The sequence below is a fragment of the Phoca vitulina genome, unplaced genomic scaffold (assembly GCF_004348235.1).
Source record: "Phoca vitulina isolate PV1807 unplaced genomic scaffold, GSC_HSeal_1.0 scaffold11, whole genome shotgun sequence".
Classification (NCBI taxonomy): domain Eukaryota; kingdom Metazoa; phylum Chordata; class Mammalia; order Carnivora; family Phocidae; genus Phoca; species Phoca vitulina.
In genome coordinates, this window is record NW_022589714.1 from 38,806,148 (window position 1) to 38,827,601 (window position 21,454).

At 38.0% G+C, this 21,454-nt stretch overlaps 1 protein-coding gene across 1 annotated transcript in view; it reads right to left on the reverse strand.

Annotated features, from left to right (window-relative positions):
* Positions 1-21,454, reverse strand: part of CDC5L (cell division cycle 5 like) — a 46,487-nt gene that overhangs the window by 7,022 nt on the left and 18,011 nt on the right. Inside the window, exons 8-14 of the mRNA XM_032409732.1 lie at positions 20,695-20,883; positions 15,811-15,959; positions 14,014-14,176; positions 11,814-11,978; positions 8,453-8,533; positions 7,919-8,161; positions 5,153-5,350 (exon numbers count right to left, since the gene is read on the reverse strand). Coding sequence (XP_032265623.1) covers positions 5,153-5,350; positions 7,919-8,161; positions 8,453-8,533; positions 11,814-11,978; positions 14,014-14,176; positions 15,811-15,959; positions 20,695-20,883 — 1,188 coding nt within the window. The remainder of the gene's footprint in view (positions 1-5,152; positions 5,351-7,918; positions 8,162-8,452; positions 8,534-11,813; positions 11,979-14,013; positions 14,177-15,810; positions 15,960-20,694; positions 20,884-21,454) is intronic.

The following is a 21,454-nucleotide window of genomic DNA, read 5'->3' on the forward strand; positions in this document are numbered from 1 at the left end:
TTTTTTTTTTAATAATATTTGTAATAATATACTATTAAATTAACAAAGTTATACGGTGATTCCAATTCAGTTTCTAAACACCTTTCTCCTTTCATCCACACATAGATGCATATGGTAATTTTTTCTATCTTTAGTCATATATATACATACACACACACGTGTATATAAATATATACATACACACATACGCATCCCTCAAAATGTTTAAGGCGATTATGTCTGGATGGTAGGCTTCTTCTCAAATTGTTTTTTAATTTCTTTTTAAATTTTCTACAAAGTACAGGTATTATTTTTAGAAAAACGCCTACAAATGTTATTTTTTAAATGCATAGAAGAGAAACTGTCTAAAAAAGACTGGCCAGAGACCAATGGAAAACTGATGGTCCCCAGGAGATGAATCAGTGGAACCATAAGTGTTTCCTCGGGTCATTACAAAAGGGGGCTGTATGGGACTTATAAAAGTGTAATTGTTACTTTCGAACTCACTAAGTTTGTTAAGGTTACTAAGCTTAAGTAATTCCAAAATAAACACATTATCCTTGGGTCTCCAATACTGTCTTCAGTTAAAGTCTGTTACAGTGAGGTTCAGAAACATTAAGAGCATCCCTCAGTGAAACTCTTGCTTGGGGGCCCAGAATATAACTTTATACCACTGGAAAAACAGGTTTAAGGATACCCAAAATAAATAGAGTTGATGGCAGTTCCACTTCCTAGTCCATCATTTAGCAATATGATCCTATAGTAGTAACGATGTGGTTCAACCACCAAAATGTTTGCAAACAATAAGAGTCCATGAGTGCCTTTCCTTTAATCTCTATACTACTCACTAGCATTCAGTTCTATCAGTGAACCCTCTCCATACTGATGAGCTGCAGGTCTGAGTAAGTGATTACTGCTAGCATCTCCCCGAGTTAGCAACCACCAGGCTGCATTCCCACAAAGCAAGCTAAGAAGTGAGACAAAACCTTACTAAAAGCCTTTTCAAGAACAGTAATGTACCAACAAAGCAATACCAAGAGCACTTTACATCTGCATGAGTTAGGAAATGAAACACATGAAACAAATTCAACTCAATGTTGAGGCATAACAGAAGCTACACAATTGTACCAAGGAGATCTCTGATCCAGCTCTAGAGTTCTTGCTAGAAACAACCAAGAAATCTGTCAGTGCCTTTAAGGGTCAAGGCAAAGAACAGAACTTGAGAAAGGGAGCATTCCAGAGTACTAGAAACTTCTCTCTTGTGCCCCATGTCACCCCTCCCCACACACACCCACAAGGGAACATAAACCTGCCGAGTAACTACAACACAGAGTCCTCCACCCAGATCTGCCCAACAACTTGATCCCTACCCTAAGCTTTCACTCTTTAAAGTATTAAGGGTGAATTTTTTCCTATGTAGAAATATCTGACTTTATAATGAAAATCACTGAGAAAATATGATCCATTGTACAGCAAATTTTGCTGAAATATTACCATTCAATAAAGGCAGGGGTCCTCAAAAGAGTTCTACAAATACATTGAGAAAGATTTTAAATGTGTTATCTGTGTTAAGTTACTTTATTTCCAAGAAGGTGACGTTACATAATATTTCTTGCCTAAGCTGACTGTGCCAGTAAAATACAGGGAGAAGTATTACTTCTGGACCTGGTTTCCACCTCTAAGGAAAGCCTTTCCATTTTTATAGCTAACATGACAAAATCTACTTTTCAGCCAAACTTCCTCAACACAGCAGTTTAGATATTATTTCAAATACTATTAAATTTAATAGCAGGCCTAAATTCAAACTTCTCATTTCACTTTTGCACCTACTGGAAATTATTTCACTCAAAATAATTATGTCTTCAGACGATTTCCTATTTCCACTTAAAGTGGAAACAAATTAGAACACTTCAAATTCTATTTGCACTTCCCAAATACAGTAATGACTCATTTATCTGGCATCATCAGAAAATGAGGCTCTCCACATGAAGCATTTTCCAGATAACTGAAGTCCCCAAGAGCACAGAACCTGTCTGCTTTGTTCCTGCTATATTCCCAGGGGCTAGAACAAGGGCTGGTTCATAGTAGATGCTCCGTAATAGTCACTAAACATACGATTACATCAAGTGCTAAAGCCATTTTCTTTTTTACCATCTAATAAAAATTTTCCTGTTTTAGCCATCCCTCTTTAAAAAAAAAAAAAAGAAAAAGAAATGACCCTGAACAAAAATTGTTTTTTTTTAAAAATCTGGGACATCACTACAAACAGCAATAACTCTACTCTCCTACCATACACCTACAATGCCCTCAGAAGTTATTAAAATACCGTATTTAAATGGCCTCAACGTGCTATGCTTTCTAACTTCTCCTTTTCTGATATTAGCTATCACTTGTGTTTGTTGCTGCTGCACATATATCTGGCAAGGTTCTGAAATTAATTCTGCCTCCAAAGCAGAATAAAATACATGAACTTGGTTACAATTCTGAAGTCTTAATCCCACTTACTTCTGACCTGTGACTACATTCTGATTCTATGCATTTAAGAGACTCCTTACACCACCCACCACATTCTACATAAAATCTGAGATGGTTCTATTAGTTTTAAATGAGTATCTTATGGGTTTTCATTTAAGTTCTATGTTGCAAATACTAATCATGAGTAATGGCTCAAAGACCAGCTCCAATATAATCCTCGGGGCATATTTTTTAATCCATTTAGGAGACACCAACCACGACAAAGCTGGATTTCATCTTGCTTGATACACTGTGATAGGACCATAATTTAGATTCACTGTTCCAAAGTTCATGACAGCAAAAATCAAACACACTGGCAGCCATGGTGTATTGTGCTTGCACAGAAAGGCATATCTCCCTGAACCTAAGAGTGGAAAGAATAATTTAAGTATAGCATTTAGTTTATATAATACGACTGGAGTTCCTTCCCCACAACAAACTTTGAATAATGTTTATAATTTAGCAATCAACTGAAATGATGAAAGAATTACCACAATTGAAATAAAATATTTATGTATTTCAAACCAGTAGAATTGTGTCTTCAAAAACTAAAATAAGCTAACAAACCTAGTTCTGAATTAGGGATGGATACAAATAAAATGGGGGATTTGTTTACTTGGGTTTTTGAGTCTCTTTTCTTCTTTTTAAAGATTTAATGAACTTTCATTTGAAATAAGTGTAGTTTACTAAATTAAAGGATTTGATTACATATTCTTTAAAAGTAACTAGCTGGGTAAACAATAAAGTAAGTTATCCAGAAGTCAAGAAAAGAAAAATTACTTCAGACTGTTTTATGAATATTCTTCCAAAATCACCAATCCTTCAACAAAAATAGTTCAACGGAAGATTTCAGTTCCTGGTACTGAACTGAACAAAGAGAACCACATGTTTTTAATGGTTGCTCATAAATGACCCAAATAAATCTCCAAAAGAACAGCAGTGGTTCTTTCTGTATTTTTCCCTTCAAAACTCACAAGACCAATTCAACATAAAAATAAAAATTACTGTACTTTATGGCACCACTCACTTTGTGACACATTTATTTGCTGTCATGAAAGTTAGTGCCTCAACAAAGTAAATGAGATTTAGGGAAAAACTTTTTTTATATCTTAAAGAGCACAAAATGTCCTTACCACTTGAAATAGAAAAAGTTTACCCACCTCAAATGAGAAGCTTTTCAAACTAAGTGAGAGACCAAAGTATTTATGTATCAATGTTGCAAGGAAGCTTTCCAAATAGCTTTCTAATCAATTATGATGTGACCTTAGATCAGGATTACACTGCTAACTACCACTTATAAATAAGAAACGAAGCCTACACAACAGAAAATAGAACTTAAAATGTGACCACTGATGTTCTCCTTTCCCTGACTTTAAATTGTGAATTAAAACACAGCACAACAGCACACCCTGCTGGAAGTTAGAGTAATACAACTGGAGTAACTAGCAGCAACTGGATTGTAAAGATTTCACCCAAATATGAGAATTACTTCCAAAACAAACTACATTCCCACTAAATGATAATAGAGGCCCACAGGTGTTAACCATCAGGTGCCTATATATGTGATCTTAAAGGTAAAATTAAGACTTAGAATAATTTCATATTCAAAGAATGCTTTTTCATCTGCGTTGGTGGTACAGTGGTGAGCATAGCTGCCTTCCAAAGAATGCTTTTTCCTGTTCATTTCACTAGCCCCACACAGCACCAAGCACCCCAAGTAATATTACCATTTTTTATTTTAACCCTAAATAAAAATATTTTCCAATCTGCTTTCTGTAAAAAGAAATTGGTAATCACCTAAGAGGAAATTGAGGCCATTTCTGCACGTGATTGCCTGTGGCACCCCTTGCTCCCCCATCCCAGCCTGGCCTCAGAAACATCCCTGAAGACCACCATTAAGAATCCACAAGGCAACCTAGTGGTGGATGAACCACAATTTACATGCCATTGGCAAAATGCCTACACAGATTCTGGAATTCAAAACACACAGACTATATTAGGAAACCATATGCCATGAAACTCCCATCCAGTACATTTCAACATTTTCCTCAGATGTGAAAAAATCACAGAAGCCATTGTCTAATCCAGCTCGGTGCTCTCTCTGTAACAAACTCAAAGGAATCAGGATGAACGGAAAGGAACCAAAGTTTCATAAATGTGCTCCGTTGGCTATAGGGAAAAAAGCTTCTTGGTACCACTGAGCTCTCTCCTATTCTAGCATTGATGTACATTGTTTTGAGTGACTAGTGTTAACTTCTTGTCTCTTGCTCCCACATTTAAAAGGTTCTGTTTGACCTGTGATCAATCTGGAGGGCACCTTTATCATAAAGTCCAGCAATTCTGAAAACCAATAAAAAGTCAAAGAAGATCAAACACTTCAGTGTAGTTTTCCCTCAAGAACTGCAAAAGCAAGGGGCACCTGGATGGCTCAGTCAGAAGAGCATGCGACTCTTAATCTCAGGGTCGTGAGTTCTAGCTCCACACTGAGTGTAGAGATTACTAAAACAAATAAATAGACTTTAAAAAAAAAAAAAACTGCAAAAGCAATAATCACCTCAGACCTCAGGTCTACCTTTCTGAAATTACCTCCAGTGGTATTATTTGGTTCATTATTTCAATCAAGGTACACTTTAAATTAGAATTTTAAAAGGATACCAACCTCAAGCCTCTTTTCAAGTGACTCAATCCTGTCCTTTTTGCTAGCTAGGTTTGCCCGTGTGTAGCGGCTCTGCCCAGGAAGATACAAAACTTGACTGTAGCATTCTTCCCACACCTGGTTATAAGCTTCACTTGAGAGTTCTCCGTGGCTCATACCTTGTTTGACCACTTCCATCTCCTGTACCAGAACGTCCTGGGCCTGTGTACAGTAATAATTTCAGTAAGTTTGGGTACTACAATAACTTGCCATCAAGAGAGAGCTTTTTTAAAAAACTAGTTTTTCCTCTCTTTGGTAAAGGCAAGGAGTTTTGGTTGACTGGTTGTTTTTTGGGCAGGGAGGAACAATACCTAAGCAAAATGAATTAAAAAGCCAGTAAGTTGGTACAGACTGATCTGAAAAGTCAAGTGTCCATGTATCCCCAATAATATAAACATCCTTTGCCTTCACTTTTTGTAATTGTAGCCACCATTTCTTGGATATCTACTGTATGCTGGAAACATTTAAAGGTTTCACCTACATTATCTCCAAACACCACAACCACCTTACAAAGTAGTTGGTATTAACCTCATCTTAAAGGTGATAAAACAGGCTCAGAGAGATTAAGCAACTTGCTCAAAAACACATCTCTAGGAAAGGCAAGGCAGGATCATGCCCAAGCCAAATGGTACCTATGCTTGGCTGTGCTCCTTCTACTCTACCAATCCCACCCTACACTTCAGAGTTCACAGGACTGTGAAAGGGAACTAGGCATTTCTTTTGGTACATGCCTTTTTCGCATCTGATGAAATGCCCCTGACATTGCCAAAGAATGAGATGGGGGCACAGATCAAAAAATAATGGATCACAGACCAGCTTTTACTTACTACTAAAGAAAGTTTAAAATGAGAGAAGGAGGGGGATAGAGCTGGACAGGCCTGGATACAAATCATAGCTTTACCATTTAAGGAGCTGTCTGAACTTGCTTAACATCTCTGAGCCCATTTCTCATCTGTAAAATGAGGATAATACCTACCTGACATGTTTGTTACTAGGATTAAGTGATACAATATACATACAGAGCCTAGCCCAACATCAGACACAATGACTCCATGACCATACCACATGAACTTTTTCCAGCCCTTTGCTTCACGGCTCAAAACTGACAACTGTTTTTTTGTGCCTTAAAGAAACCTTTCAATCATTCTAGTACATCAGAAAATAAGACAGACCAAAATATATAAAATCAAATACAAAAAACTTAAAACAATGGAAAATCATGTCTATAGGAGATAAAGACTAGGTACTTTAAAACAGTATCTCTGAGGGGAAATAATGAAAACAAACCATTAACATCCTTAATGAAAATCTGACACTTCATAAGAGAAATGGTATTTCACTCCCAAACTGTATATAAATAAAAATTTACAAATTCAGCTCTTGTAATTATTAGAAGAGAGTATGACTAAGTTATCTTAAATTCTCCATAAAGAATCTGCTAAGTAAACAGCTGCTTCAAATTCTTTTTGGAACACAGAGGAATATAAATACACACATAAAATACAAAAGAATATTCAAACTACTCTAACGTGAATAATCCCAAAGCACTAACTACAATTATTATTTTCAAAAACTTTATTAGAACCTACCCCCTATAGAACCTTCTATTAGGCAACAACAGATCACAATGTGATCCTTATTTCAGGTTTCCATACATATAAGTAAATTCCTAAATCCCAGCTTCCCCTATTTTCACTCTAAAAAGAGGAGACTGTTCAAGTATGGAGTTCAGAGTGTAATTCTCAACCTCAGTCCACTTGATTAAACATGCTTGCCACAAGCACAGGCCCTCGACAAGATGTCAGTTTCCCATCGCACTTACTAAAAAAGAGTAATTCAGAGTTACTCAGAAATCCGGGGCAAACTGTTTCAATATAAATCTAAACCCTCCTTCCTTTCTCATTTTCTAAAAATCCTTTAATAAACACGTTATTACTTTTGCAACAAGGAAAACGGAAAGTAAGGAAAAGGCAGAGGGAAAGCACAGGAGAGAAGATAGAAAAAGATATTTTATGGGTTTTCTCCCAAGTATGCAATAGCGCATACCGATCAACAGGTCTGTCATTGCCCCTCGGGGCTAAGGCCTACAGAAAAAAGAGTAAAGCTAATGACCGCTTCCAACCACGGTACCAACTGTATTTCCTCATACCATGGAACAGATTTCTATTCACAATCACAGCTGTTTGCTCTGTCAAAGCAGAAATAATCAAATGCATATGGAGGAAGAGGCAGGACAGACTTTATGCAAGAAAATGTTTCTGTATTTACTTATCCAAAAGGATAGTGGGAAATCCTGTGAGGGGAATAAATTCAGTAAGCAGTATTTCCTTTTTCTGACTAGGTGAAAGAAACATTTTGAATATATGCTTGCTTCTTATTAATCTAAATAAATGAGGTTTAAGTATTAAAGGTATTCAATTCTAATCAGAAGTAGCAGAGTTAAACACAGGAAATGGCAAATCGCAACTGTCCATCACACATACACCCATGAAACAAAAACACCTTGCCACCTAAGCCACTGATCACCTGAAGCAGCTCTATCACGGAAGGGGAAGGGGGCAGGTCAAGTATGTCTCCTTCCTAACACTTACTGTGAACGTTTATCTCCTAATCACCTAATTCATTTGTTTATAAATATCAGCATGAGAAAATAAGCTCATGTTCGTCCATGATACACAGTACTTAATAAATACTTTTAATAGAGACCAAAACATTCCTTTTGAATCCTACCTTTTTCAGCTCTTCTTTGGAAAATTTTTCATAAGGATTATGTTCCAGATAGGCAATGTGTTCTGAATTATTAGTACCAAATCCTACAGTTTTTCCTTTTTTATTTCCAGATGGTTCATAAGGGTGATGTAGAAGGTCATAATGAAGCATTGTGATCATTTCTTTTTTGATGAGTTCTTCACTTTTTTGTAAATCTGTTAGAGGTGGTTCTACATTTAGGGGCCTTAGAATAGTTTCATTTACCTAAAATTTTAAAATAAGTACAATTACCAAACATATCACTGCAATACTGATGCTATTACTTGTTCTAGCATGAATTAAGTAGCGGTTTTACATTTTCAAAAGAAACTCTTTCTTTCCCTCTAAAGTCTTATTTGTACAGTGAAACATTTCAGCGATTAAATCTGGGAACTGCTTTACTATATTACAGAAAGTAGATAAAATTATGTTTTACAGACTTTATGAATGATATAAAAACATCAATCATATAAGAAGAAACTTAAAACTTCCTAAGCCAGAAATTCTAACACTTACTTCTGATGGTCTTGGCAGATCTTTCTGGACAGCTTTGTGCATTCGTTTCATTTCCTTTACACGCTCTGCCTCTCGTATAGCCTTAAAAAATTATTGTTATATCCGTTATTACAGCTATGCAGTATTTGCCACATTTCCATAAAGTTGAAAACACTTCCGTCTATAAGAACATGTATGCTCAAGAGCTAATGCTGTAGAAATCTGTGTAGGCTTGTAGAAAGACAATATAAGGCAACAGAAATCAGTCTATTCATTCTCTCATTACAATACAAACTAAGAACTGCCAACAGCTACTAGAGCATTCTCCAAGTTTACATGGCTCCATCCATCAGATAGTCATTCTTTTGTTTAAATTGGAATCTTAATAAAAATCCTAGAAAAGAGCACAGGCAGTAATGTCCCTGACATCAGCTGTAGCAACATTTTTCTAGATATGCCTCCTGAGGCAAGGGAAATAAAAGCAAAAATAAACTATGGGAATTACATCAAAATTAAAAGCTTCTGCACACTGAAGGAAATGATCAACAAAACTAAAAGGCAACCTACTGAATGGGAGAAGATATTTGCAAATGACATATCCAATAAAGGGTTAATATCCAAAATATATAAAGAACTTATACAACTCAACACCAAAAAGCAAATGGTTCAATTAAAACATGAGCAGAAGAAAAAAAAAAAAATGGGCAGAAGACGTGAACAGACACTTCTCGAAGATGACGTCCAGATGGCTAATGGACACATGAAAAGATGCTCAACATCTCTCATCATCAGGGCAATGCAAATCAAAACTACAGTGAGATAGGGGCACCTAGCTGGCTCAGTCGGTAGAGCATCTGACTCTTCGCTCTCAGGGTTGTGAGTTCAAGCCCCACACTGGGTGTGGAGCCTACTTAAAAAAATTTTTTAAAAAGCTACAATGAGATATCACCTCACACCTGTCAGAATGGCTAAAATCAAAAACACAAGAAACAACAAGTGTTAGCAAGGATGTGGAGAAAAAGGAACCTTCCTGTACTGTTAGCAGGAATGCAAACTGGTGCTGCCACTCTGGAAAACAGTATGGGAAGTTCCTCAAAAAGTTAAAAATAGAACTGCCCTACGATCCAGCCATCATACTACTGGGCATTTACACACACACAAAAACACTAATTCAAAGGGATACATGCACCCTTATATTTAGAGCAGCATTATTTACAATAGCCAAATTATGGAAGCAGCCCAAGTGTCCATGGATAGCTGAATGGATAAAGATGTGGTGTATGTAGGTTGGTGTGTATATACATATGTGTGTCTGTGTGTGTGTGTGCGCGCACGTGTGTGTGTATGGATAGAGAAGACATAATACATACCCACACACACTACAATGGAGTATTATTCAGCCTTTAGCCATAAAGAAGAATGAAATCTTGCCATTTGCAACAACATGGATGGAGCTAGAGTATAATGCTAAGCGAAATGTATAATGCTAAGCGAAATTAAGTCAATCAGAGAAAGGCAAATACCGTATGATTTCACTTATATAGAATTTAAGAAATAAAACCAGCAAGAGGAAAAAATAGACAAACCAAGAAACAGACTTTTTTTTTTTTTTTTTTAAGATTTTATTTACTTATTTGGGCGCCTGCGTGGCTCAGTCGTTAAGCGTCTGCCTTCAGCTCAGGTCATGATCCCAGGGTCCTGGGATCGAGTCCCACATCAGGCTCCCTGCCCAGCAGGAAGCCTGTTTCTCCCTCTCCCACTCCCCCTGCTTGTGTTCCTGCTCTCGCTATCTCTGTCTCTGTCAAATAAATAAATAAAATCTTTAAAAAAAAAAAAAAGGATTTTATTTACTTATTTGACAGAGAGAGACAGCGAGAGAGGGAACACAAGCAGGGGGAGTGGGAGAGGGAGAAGCAGGCTTCCCACAGAGCAGGGAGCCCGATGCAGGGCTGGATCCCAGGACCTTGGGATCATGACCTGAGCCCAAGGCAGACGCTTAACGACTGAGCCACCAGGCGCCAGGAAACAGACTCTTAACTACAGAGAACAAACTGATGGTTACCAGAAGGGAGGTAGGTGGAGGAAGGGTGAAATAGGTGATGGGGATTAAGGAGGGCACTTGTCATGATGAGCACTGGGTGATGTATGGAAGTGTTGAATCACGACACTGTACACCTGAAACTAATATTACACTGTATGTTAACTATATTGGAATTAAAATAAAATTTAAAAGTTAAAATAAGTAAATTGGAATCCTAAACTTAGACGGGACTCTCAATTATTCATCCTGCAATACAACCCTCACTTCCACCCTGAAAGTTACTGATTTTTAATTTAAAAAGCCAGCCAATGAATGTGTTGTTTCCTGATTCTTAAATCATGAATAATGTGAGTTAACACATTAGAATTTCACAGCATTTCTAAGAGTAAATGTAGGGCAAAGTAACTAAGAGAACTAAACACAAAAAGTATTATCCTGTATTACCCACTAAAAAGCACACTCGTGTGATTTCTAAAATATATTTGTATTGATGCTATTCACACTTCTAAAAGCTATTCACATTTAGAAATTCTAAAATCATCCTGAAATGGACTGCAGCAAGAATTCCTAAAAGGGGCCACATGACCTCAGTGTGAGATCAAGATTCACCCCTTTCCAGATATGAAAGCTGGGAAAGATAATTAACCTGAGCTTATTTCCTTACCTCAAAAATGAAGCAATACCTATCCTATTTACATCACCAGGTGGTAAGTGCAAATGAACAAGTAACTAAGTATAAGATTATCAATACAAGATGTTACTAATATTACTCTGACACACTCTAAATTTCCCTTCCCCCCGCCCCGCTTACACACTCACTCTCTAAATAAAAAATTAAAATCTTTAAAAAAAATAAAATAGGGGCACCTGGGTGGCTCAGTCATTAAGCGTCTGCCTTTGGCTCAGGTCATGATCCCAGTGTCCTGGGATCGAGCCCTACATCGGGCTCCCTGCTCCGCGGGAAGCATGCTTCTCCCTCTCCCACACTCCCCCTGCTTCTGTTCCCTCTCTCGCTGTTGTCTCTCTCTGTCAAATAAATAAATAAAATCTTTAAAAAAATAAATAAATAAATAAAAATAGAAGACTATGTGTATACACATATACATACATATATACACATTTTAAGAACGCCTATCAAGACAGTCTCAGTATACCATTAATTACATGACTTTGTATTATTAATGATGGTAAGTAATTTACTTTAGGGCAATCTTTTTAAATACTGAAAAAACTTTTTTTTTTTAAGTAGGGATCTTGACAAATTTAATGACCATTCTTTATTCTTCCAGCCTACTTACACACTCAGCAACTTCTCAATTCCCCTCTAGCACAATTACCTACCTGCTTTCGTGCATCCACATCAGCAGCATCTTCAATGTAAGTATCATCTATTTCACGGTCTTCCAGCTCCTTCTCAGCATTTTCTGGCAGAACAATTTCAAAGTCATTCTTAGGGGCAGGAAGGCCCAACAACCCTAAACGGAGATGTTCACGAGATTCTCTTTCCTGTAGAAAAAAATTGGTCCTTCTCAATTCATAGACATTAAGAATTCAACCAATATTCTTTAAGAGTTTCTAAAAAATAGTCTATATTAATTCTAGAAAAATGATCCCTAACTTCAGAGCTGAGACCAGTTTTTTGCTTGATTTCTATCTCACGTTCTTCTCTAAATTATTATCAAAAACGCTGATTTGTGATCAATACAATTACTCTGGGATATTCTAATAGAACGTTTGGGAATTACCTCTGTAGGGGCAGAAAAATCCTTTAGGATTTCCATTTATGGAAAACATTTCTGACATTGAAATTTAACAGCAAATGAAAAGAACAAGTTCAAAAGTCAATTTGTCCTTGGACTAATAAAACCTAATCTGAAAAGATGCTTGAATTTTTGTGTTTATTTTTAATAGAAATTATCATAGGGCACCTGGCTGGCTCAGTCAGTACAGCATGCAACTCTTGATCTCGGGGTCGTGAGTTCAAACCCCATGTTGGGCACAGAGTTTACTTAAAAACAAATGGAAGGAAGGGGTGGGGGGAGAGGAAGGGAGGAAGGGAGGAAGGGAGGAAGGGAGGGAGGAAGGAAGGGAGGGAGGGAGGGAGGGAGGGAGGGAGGGAGGGATTACTAGATCATATGATGGCCAAAGAAAACAGTCTACATTTCCCAAAAGAAACTGCCTGGTACCCAAAGTTTTCCCCAGTACATCCCTGACTTACCTTTCCAGTCTCATTCCCCACAGCTCCATTACATGTATGGTAGGTGTGAGGACCCGATGAGCTGCTATGTCCAAAACATGCTCCATGCTTACTCATATCGTGGCCTCCATCTGAGATAGCCCCCAATCTCCTTCTGAGCATACCTCCTCAGTGAAGGCTTTCCAAGTGCCCACCCAACAAATGTGATTATTTCTTTCTTTGGCCACCCTAAGTATATTGGTTTTACTCCGAGAGCTTATTCTATTCTTATATTTTTCAGACTTGGTTTAGTACACCAATCTCTCCAGAGTATAAATTTCCTTAAGACAAAGGACATCTTTACTCAACCTTAGATCCTTTCAAGTCTCCAGATCAGCACTTTGCACATATTACATTCTTCACTGGTTTAGTTGTCACATGGCCATTCACAGTTGACATTAGTTGATATCAATTTGGGCATCAAAAAAATTCTAAACTAACCAAATCTATACATGAAGTTAGAATTAATTTGTAAAGTGAAAATAGGCCAATATCGTTGGAGCTCATTAAAAAAAAATCTCACGGGGCGCCTGGGTGGCTCAGTTGGTTAAGCGACTGCCTTCAGCTCAGGTCATGATCCTGGAGTCCCGGGATCGAGTCCCGCATCGGGCTCCCTGCTCCGCAGGGAGTCTGCTTCTCCCTCTGACCCTCCCCCCTCTCATGCTCTCTCTCTATCTCATTCTCTCTCAAATGAATAAATAGAATCTTAAAAAAAAAAAAAAAATCTCACAATGATTTTCTGTGGCATCACATAATAAGATCCAATAGTGACATAATAAAGGCAGTAACAAGGGTAGAAATAAAACTGTGGCTTTTATAATTGGCTGTCTATATCAGCTTGCAAAATATACAAAGGAAAACTTCACTAAAATAAGCAATAAACATCAACTTAACTTTGAGATCTAGACTATTCTAAAAGTATAGAGCAAACAGAGGAATCAAGGCTCAAAACCTAATTTATGAGGTATTCCAAACTCAAATTTTATTTTACAGAAATAGAAAAATAAAGCATCATTCAAGAAAGTAAACTAATTAGTAAATGATAAAGAATAAAATCATATGAGATACAAGGAGCATTACTATCAGCATAATCAATATTCACAAACATATTAAGAATAAATAGGCTTATGAGACCAAAAGGTTCTCCTTCTCAAGTCCTCCAATCATTCTCTTCTGGCATCTGCAGGTGTACAGTATCTTAAGGTGCATGCAATACACACCAACAAAGGGAAATATTTTAATACGGCACCCAGGAGACAGCGCAGTTTTTTTAAAAAAGAGTATTAAAAGGGAATTGACATGTACCATCTGCTTCACGTAAGAGGGGTCACTGTAGTCTGCCATTCCATCCTCAGGATTAATGTTTAACTTGTCTCGAAGAGGAGTTCTACCTGGGGTGGAGTTAATAACTGGTTTGGGAGTTGTTCCACTGCGGGGAGTCAACCCTTCAGATCCATGAGAAGGAGTCCTAGAAAGACAGAAATTCCAATTAATAAAAGTGCCAATTTTATCTGGATCGTGCTTTCAAATGTTTTTCACATAAACTATTTTATGTGAAAATAATTTTCACAATATTTTATGTGAAAGCATAAAAGAAAGAAACAAAGATACAGAAATTCTGTCTCCCTACCTGGTTTTAAGTTAGCTCTCTAGGTTAAAATACAGGTTTAGTTCAAGTACCTTAGTATTTACACATAGTATTTTCACTTTAATGACTTAAGTTATTACATTTGACATTTTCTTGCCTTGCTAAACTAGGCCCACCAAACATTATTTCAACCTTTCCTTGACGTACTGCAGGGTGGCTAAGAACATGGAGGTCAGCCACCATGCTCCAAAACCCCCAGGAAACTCTTTTTGAGTTCAGTGTCTTCATCTTATCATTTGCCCCTCACCACCAGGGTCTGTTGGCTAGAGCACCACTATCATGGGTGTGCATGATAGCTCCTCCCTTTACATTTTGTTTGGAAACTGAACACCAGGCCTATATATACTGAGTGAGGGCAGAGACTCTCTTAGGAATAAAGTCCAGAGACCCCGCAACTTATATTTTAATTGATCAAAGCCTTTCATTGTTGTTGCTGCTTATTTCCTGTATCTTGGCTCTGTTGCAAATAAGTGGTGCTGCCAGACAGGTGTTCCCAAAGGTGAGGTGAGGTGTTATCATTAAGACATGGTCCCTATCCCCAAGGAGCTTACAATCTAGTTGAGACAAGACATACACAGGAAAAAGAGGGATTAGGCTCTCCTACAAGCCTGGCAAAAGTACTAAATATTATTTAAGGATTTGGCTGCCAATGCCTCTTGATCCTGCTGTCAGGTCCAGTTCCAACAGTCTGAGATGCTTCCCATACTAAACAACTAGAAGGACTGACGCTAATACTGAAAATTAAAAGTAAAGCCCAAAGATTTCCAACCTTAAAAGCTCAAATTTCATTTTAATATGAATTTCTTCTACAGCATTTTTATCTTAAAAATTCTTAAAAGTGGTAACTTAAAACAAAAAAAATTGTAAACAAAGACTGAACTCTGACCTCTAGTTAATGATATGCACAAGACAGTGTTAGAAGTGAAGGGACAGAAACCTGCAACTTACTTTGAAATGCATTAAAAAATCAGATGGACTGACAGATAGATATATGATAAAGCAAATACAGTAAGATATTAACAACTGTAGAATCTAGGTGATAAGTGATATAGATGTTTGTTTTCCCATTCTTTTAACCATTTAACTGAATGTTAGAAATTTTCAAAATAAAATGCTGGGAGAAAAGCAATGGTAATACCCAGATAAAGGACTACAATTTTTATAAAATTCAACAAATGATCATTAACAGTGGACTGATTTGTTCTTTTAAATCAGATAAAATGTATTCAGAAACAAGGTGACAGCATCAGAAACTCTGAAAAAAAAAGAAAGCTCCATTTGGTTTTAACCAATTCCTGGATATTATTATGTTATTTACTACTATGAGTGAGAAGAAATCAAAAAGGCAAGTTAAACACTTATTTCCATTCTCTATCAACATTACTAAAGCAAACATGTCCAATCCTTGAATTTGAGTTTTCCTAAAACAGGAAAGATCTATGTATTCACAATACCTGAACGGGGTAGAAAGAACGGTGTTCGGAGTCTGTACAACGGGCCGCTGTGGAGTCACACCTGAGAAGTCACTCTCGTGCAAGGGGGTATTAAGTCCACCTTTTAATGGAGTGTCCACATTGGTCAGGGCCATGAGGTTCTGAGCTTCCTGATAAACAAGAAGGTAAAGAAATGTGTTTTAACAGTTCAGCCAGGAGAGCAGAATCCTCTCTTCTGGTCCTACGATATAAATCTCAAAGGAGACAGAATTCTTATACATTTTCTTAATGAACACTGAGAGAGAAAATGAACTCTGGGCCATGGCAGAATTCAGTACTTCCGTTCCTCTGTCAGCCTAACACAGCATGTCAGAGGTTTTGGAATGAAGTTTAAATGTTAAGAAATGTTCTGAAATGAAATTATTATGACCCAAAATCTTCTATTACCTGTGCCAAATCTCTTTACAATCATAAAGAACAAAGAACTCAAATCTCCCAACGTGAGCCTAGGCTAAATGTCAGAACACCCAGTTGTTTTTTTGTTTTTTGTTTTTCTGAGAGAGAGAGAGAGAGAGAGAGAGCATGAGCGTGCACACACATGAGCAGGGGAGAGGGTAAGGGCAAAGAGAGAGAGAAAGAATCTTCAGCAGGCTCCACACTCTACACGGAGCCCAACACATGGCTCAACCTCACGACTCTGAGATCACGACCTGAGCCAAAAATCAAGAGTCAGATGCTTAACTGACCCAGGCACCCCCAGAACACCCAGATTTTAGTCTGGCTTTATCACTAACTCTATTCAGTCTTCATTAGCCCCTGAGTCTCAGTTTTTTCTACTGAGAAGTTAAGATACCACTAACTCGTCTATCCATTTCCTGAGAAAATTCATGAGAGCAGGTTCCTTTCTGAAGTCTTGCTGTTCTCTTTAGGTAGGTCTGACAATGCTCTCTTTAGCGCCTCTACCACAACTCTACACTCACTACTATGACTGCACCCACAATCTCCTCATCCCCAACTCCAGCCCTGTGAGAGACTACATTTTTCAAGATAGTCATAGCCATATCTCTCATCTCATGTGCTCTTCTTAGGATCCAACCTTGATTACACCTCCCATCAAGAGGTGGAGGTCTATGTCCCCTCCTTTTGAATCCAGGTATCCTTGTGAGTTACCTGTAACTAACAAAATGCAGCAAAGTGACACTGCTTGACTTCCAAGGCAGGGTAAGCAAAAACACACCTTTCCACCACGCTCACTACAACATCCCCATTGGAGCCTGGAGACACCATGGGCGAAGCTCAACTGTTCTGAGGCCACATGCTGAAAGAAAGCCCAAGCCATAGAGAGGCCACAAGCAGATTTACTCCCCATTCCCAGGTAAGGACCTAACCCACAGCCAGCATCAACTACCAGACATGGAAAGAAGATGATTCAAGCCCATGTGTGTCAAGATACCCCCAAATGTTGAGTCTTCTTAGCTGAGGCCCTAGACCTCATGGAACAGAGACAAGCCATTCTTTTGTGTGCCGTGTCCAAATCCCTGACCAACAGAGATCATTAGCACAATGAAATGTTTTAAGCCGGTAAGTTCTGGGGCAAAAACAAGATAACCAGAGCAAGACTTACTCCATTACTCTGTTGTTCATATTCATGGAAAGAACCTTGAATTTCACATTATCAAAGTCCTGTGTGTGTTCTTTTTGCTAGTCCAAATACAAAACATTTTTCCCCAACTAGGCTCCCAAAAGGCTGGCCAGCTTTATACCTCTGGGCAGGAGACTGGAAGCCACTTCTCTCAGGAATCTGATTAAATCAACCCAAAAAAAAAGATGTAGAAATATTGACATCAAGAATTTGCCAGTGATGGGCGCCTGGGTGGCTCAGTCGGTTGAGCATCCGACTCTTGATTTCGGCTCAGGTCATGATCTCAGGGATGATCATGATCATGAGATTAAGGCCCACATCAGGTTCCATGCTCCGTGGGAAATCTGCTTGAGATTCTCTCCCTCTCCCTTTGCTCCTCCCCCTGTGTGCATGAGCTCTCTCTAAAACAAATAAATAAATCTTTAAAAAAAAAAAAAAGAATTTGCCAATGAAACCCCCAGCCAGTTCAGCCTGGAATCAAAGAGGCCTTACCCATACCCAAGGAGCTTCTAGTTTACTTTTAATTGCCCTGCCCTTAACCCTTAGATATAAGCAGATACAGGCAGAGAGCTAAAGATTAGAAGATATTTGAGGAAACAGCCAATACGAAAAACAGAGAACAAAAGAAACTTAAATACTATGCAGGGAAAAGAAAACTTATCAGAACAAAACAAAACCATCATTAATAGCCTCAGAGAAAGAAAACAAAATATTCATTAAATAAGATACTTAAAAATTGAACACTTTTTTTTTAAAGATTTTATTTATTTATTTAATTGACAGGGAGAGAGAGAGAGAGAGACAGCGTGAGAGGGAACACAAACAGGGGGAGTGGCTTAACCAACTGAGCCACCCAGGCGCCCCTGAACACATTTTTAAAAAGAGCTCTTAGAAATTAAAAATGTGATAGTAGGGGCGCCTGGGTGGCTCAGTCGTTAAGCGTCTGCCTTTGGCTCAGGTCATGATCCCAGGGTTCTGGGATCGAGCCCCGCATTGGGCTCTCTGCTCCGGAGGAAGCTTGCTTCTCCCTCTCCTGCTCCCCCTGCTTGTGTTCCCTCTCTCGCTATCTCTCTCTGTCAAATAAATAAAATCTTTAAAAAAATAAAAAAAATTAAAATGTGTTAGTAAAAACTGAACAAAGATAAAATTCAGAAAATCTCCTACCAATAAATCAAAAGGTCCATTAAAATAGAAAACCAGAGAGGAATAAGAAAATTTGAGGTTCATAAAAAGGAAGAGACCAATGAAAGGAGGAAACAAAAATTTTCAAAATAATGTCCCAGAATCGAAGGCCATGAGTCAGTCTCCAGAATGAAAAGATCCACCAAGTACCTAGCACAGTGACTGAAAACAGACCCACACCAAAAAAATATGCATGTGAAAAAGAGAAGGTCATGTAAGCTTCCAGAGGACGAGAAAAAGGGGTTTGCTATTAACAACCTAAATGGCACAGGTGATCTCAATAGCTATAACAGAAGCTATAACAGAAGCCAGAAGATGTTGGAGCACTGCCTTCAAAATTGTAAATAAAAACCATTTCAATATGGGAGTGCCTAGCTGACTCACTCAATGGAGCACGCAACTCTTGATCTCAGGGTCATGAGTTCAAGCCCCACGTTGGATATAGAGCTTCCTTAAAAAGGGGGAAAAAAAGAAAAGAAAAAAGACTTCAATCTGGAATTCTATACCCAGTGATACTATCAATCAGTTAAGAAGCTAGAACAGTAATTTATAGATATGCAAGGTCTTAAAAATTCCATCTGCCATGAACCCATCCTCAGAAAGTTACTAAAGAATATGCTTCACTAACAAGTACATAAACCAAGAAAACCAAAGGCATGGGAGCCAGGGAAAAGGCAATCCATGGGACTTTCTAGGATGCCAGGAAATCAAGAGAACAAGCTGTAAATAAGATCTAAAGAGTAATCAGTCCAGAATAGAATGTCCACAAATTCTGGGAAAGACTTTGTCAAAAAGCTAAAAATATCTAAAATTTGATCACATTACAGGAGATTTACAGAGATAGTGTCAAGTCTAGAGTTAAATTCCTGCTAAGTAATCAGAAAATTTAGCATCTGAATAAAATAAGCATTAACTCAAAGAAAAACCTAATAATGTGCAGTATAGTAATTACAAGGCACTTTGTAGGCTCAGCAATGAATATGGTTTACACAGTCATAAAGTAAACCACGAATACAGAGCTAACCAAAATTATGATATAACCGTAACAGAGTATGAGGTAATGTAAAGAGTACATACAATGCATGGTACAGGAAGAGGGTGTGAGAGCCAAATGTTCAAATTCCCAAGTGGAAAAATGGCTAAAACTAAAAATAAATCAATAAGTAACAAGTGTCCTAGCAATAAGGTGATAAAAACAAAGAGCTGTAACTGGTGTCTCTAGACAGCAAGCAATGAGGAGCACAACTGTTTCTCTTACTAAGTTTACAGGAACTACGTGACTCCAAATCAATACCTTAAAATTATATTTCTGGGGGTGCCTGGGTGGCACAGTTAGGCATCCGACTCTTGATTTCAACTCTGGTCATGATCTCAGGGTCGTGGGATCGAGCCCTGCATCAGGCTTAAGATTCTCTCCCCGCCCCCCCGCTCTGCCCCTCCATACCCCACTTGTGTGCACTCGCTCTCTAAAAATAAAAATAAAGTAAAATAAAATTATATTTCTGACTATCAGAGAAGAGGAAATGAGATGTAAGGGTGATCAAATATTTTGTTAGGTGTAGCTATCCTCTGGCATATAAACTCCCTAAGAACACACAGAGCTGTACATCCCATGTGTTTAGGAGAGAGGAGAACAGTACTGATGGCAGCCTGTCCCAAGCTAAGTACAGAAATGCAAGAAGTTTTAAAAATCACTACTACAACTCCTGAAACCAATACTGACTATATGTTAACTAAAATTAAAAAAAAAAAACCAGACTACATACATCTGCTTTCTAGGATTGCTAAGCAATATGAAATTTTGAAACGTTGTGCTTTAGTAACAGACACTAAAGATTAATGAAGGAGGAAGAGCTGGCTTCGAAAAAAAAAAACCTATGAACTGATAAATGTAGAAATGAAACCACATAATTAATCTGCTAATTGAGCTTCCCTAATAAAATCTCTAGAATCTATGCATTCAGGACTCAGTTTTAAACTGTTTACCCTAAAAGAAATACACCAAATCTCATACTGTCCTCCCTCATAACACTTTCAAGGACAACAAGATGAAAGGCTCACACTACTATATGACAGCTTACCTGCAGAATTCTATCCTGGGAAGCTGGTGTGCGAGGTGTTCTAAGAGCGATGCTGTTGTTGGTGACATTGTACTCAGACAAAAGAGTACTGGAGGCAGAGTTTGTTATGCCAGATTCCTCAGCAGTCTGACGTGCAATTTCACTTGCTTGGCCTACTTTCACAACCTCCTGGAGTTCTGCATCTGAAATCTAAAAAGACACAGTTATCACCATACAGCAATATATTAACCAGAGAATAACATAGCTTCAAACTTCCACATTCCAGAAAGATGAATTGCTGAAGCTGTGTGATGAGTACACAGGGGTACTACTTTCTTTACTATTTGTGGATTTGAAAATTTCTATGATAAAGTTTTTAAAAGTCTACCCTATATAATATGGGGAAAAATTCCATATATGATATACTATCAAGCTGTAAAGTCTTATATTTCCATAATGAAATTCTTTCAAACCAACTAACATTAATAAACGAAGAACATAAAATAATCATGTTTGTATAAAACTATCAAAGGGGGAGTGGACTGAAAGCCAATTAAAATATCAGAGTCCAGGGGCGCCTGGGTGGCTCAGTTGGTTAAGCGACTGCCTTCAGCTCAGGTCATGATCCCGGAGTCCCAGGATCGAGTCCCGCATCGGGCTCCCTGCTCAGCGAGGAGCCTGCTTCTCCCTCTGACCCTCCCCCCTCTCATGTACTCTCTCTCTCTCTCATTCTCGCTCTCTCAAATAAATAAATAAATCTTTAAAAAAAAAAAAAAAAAAA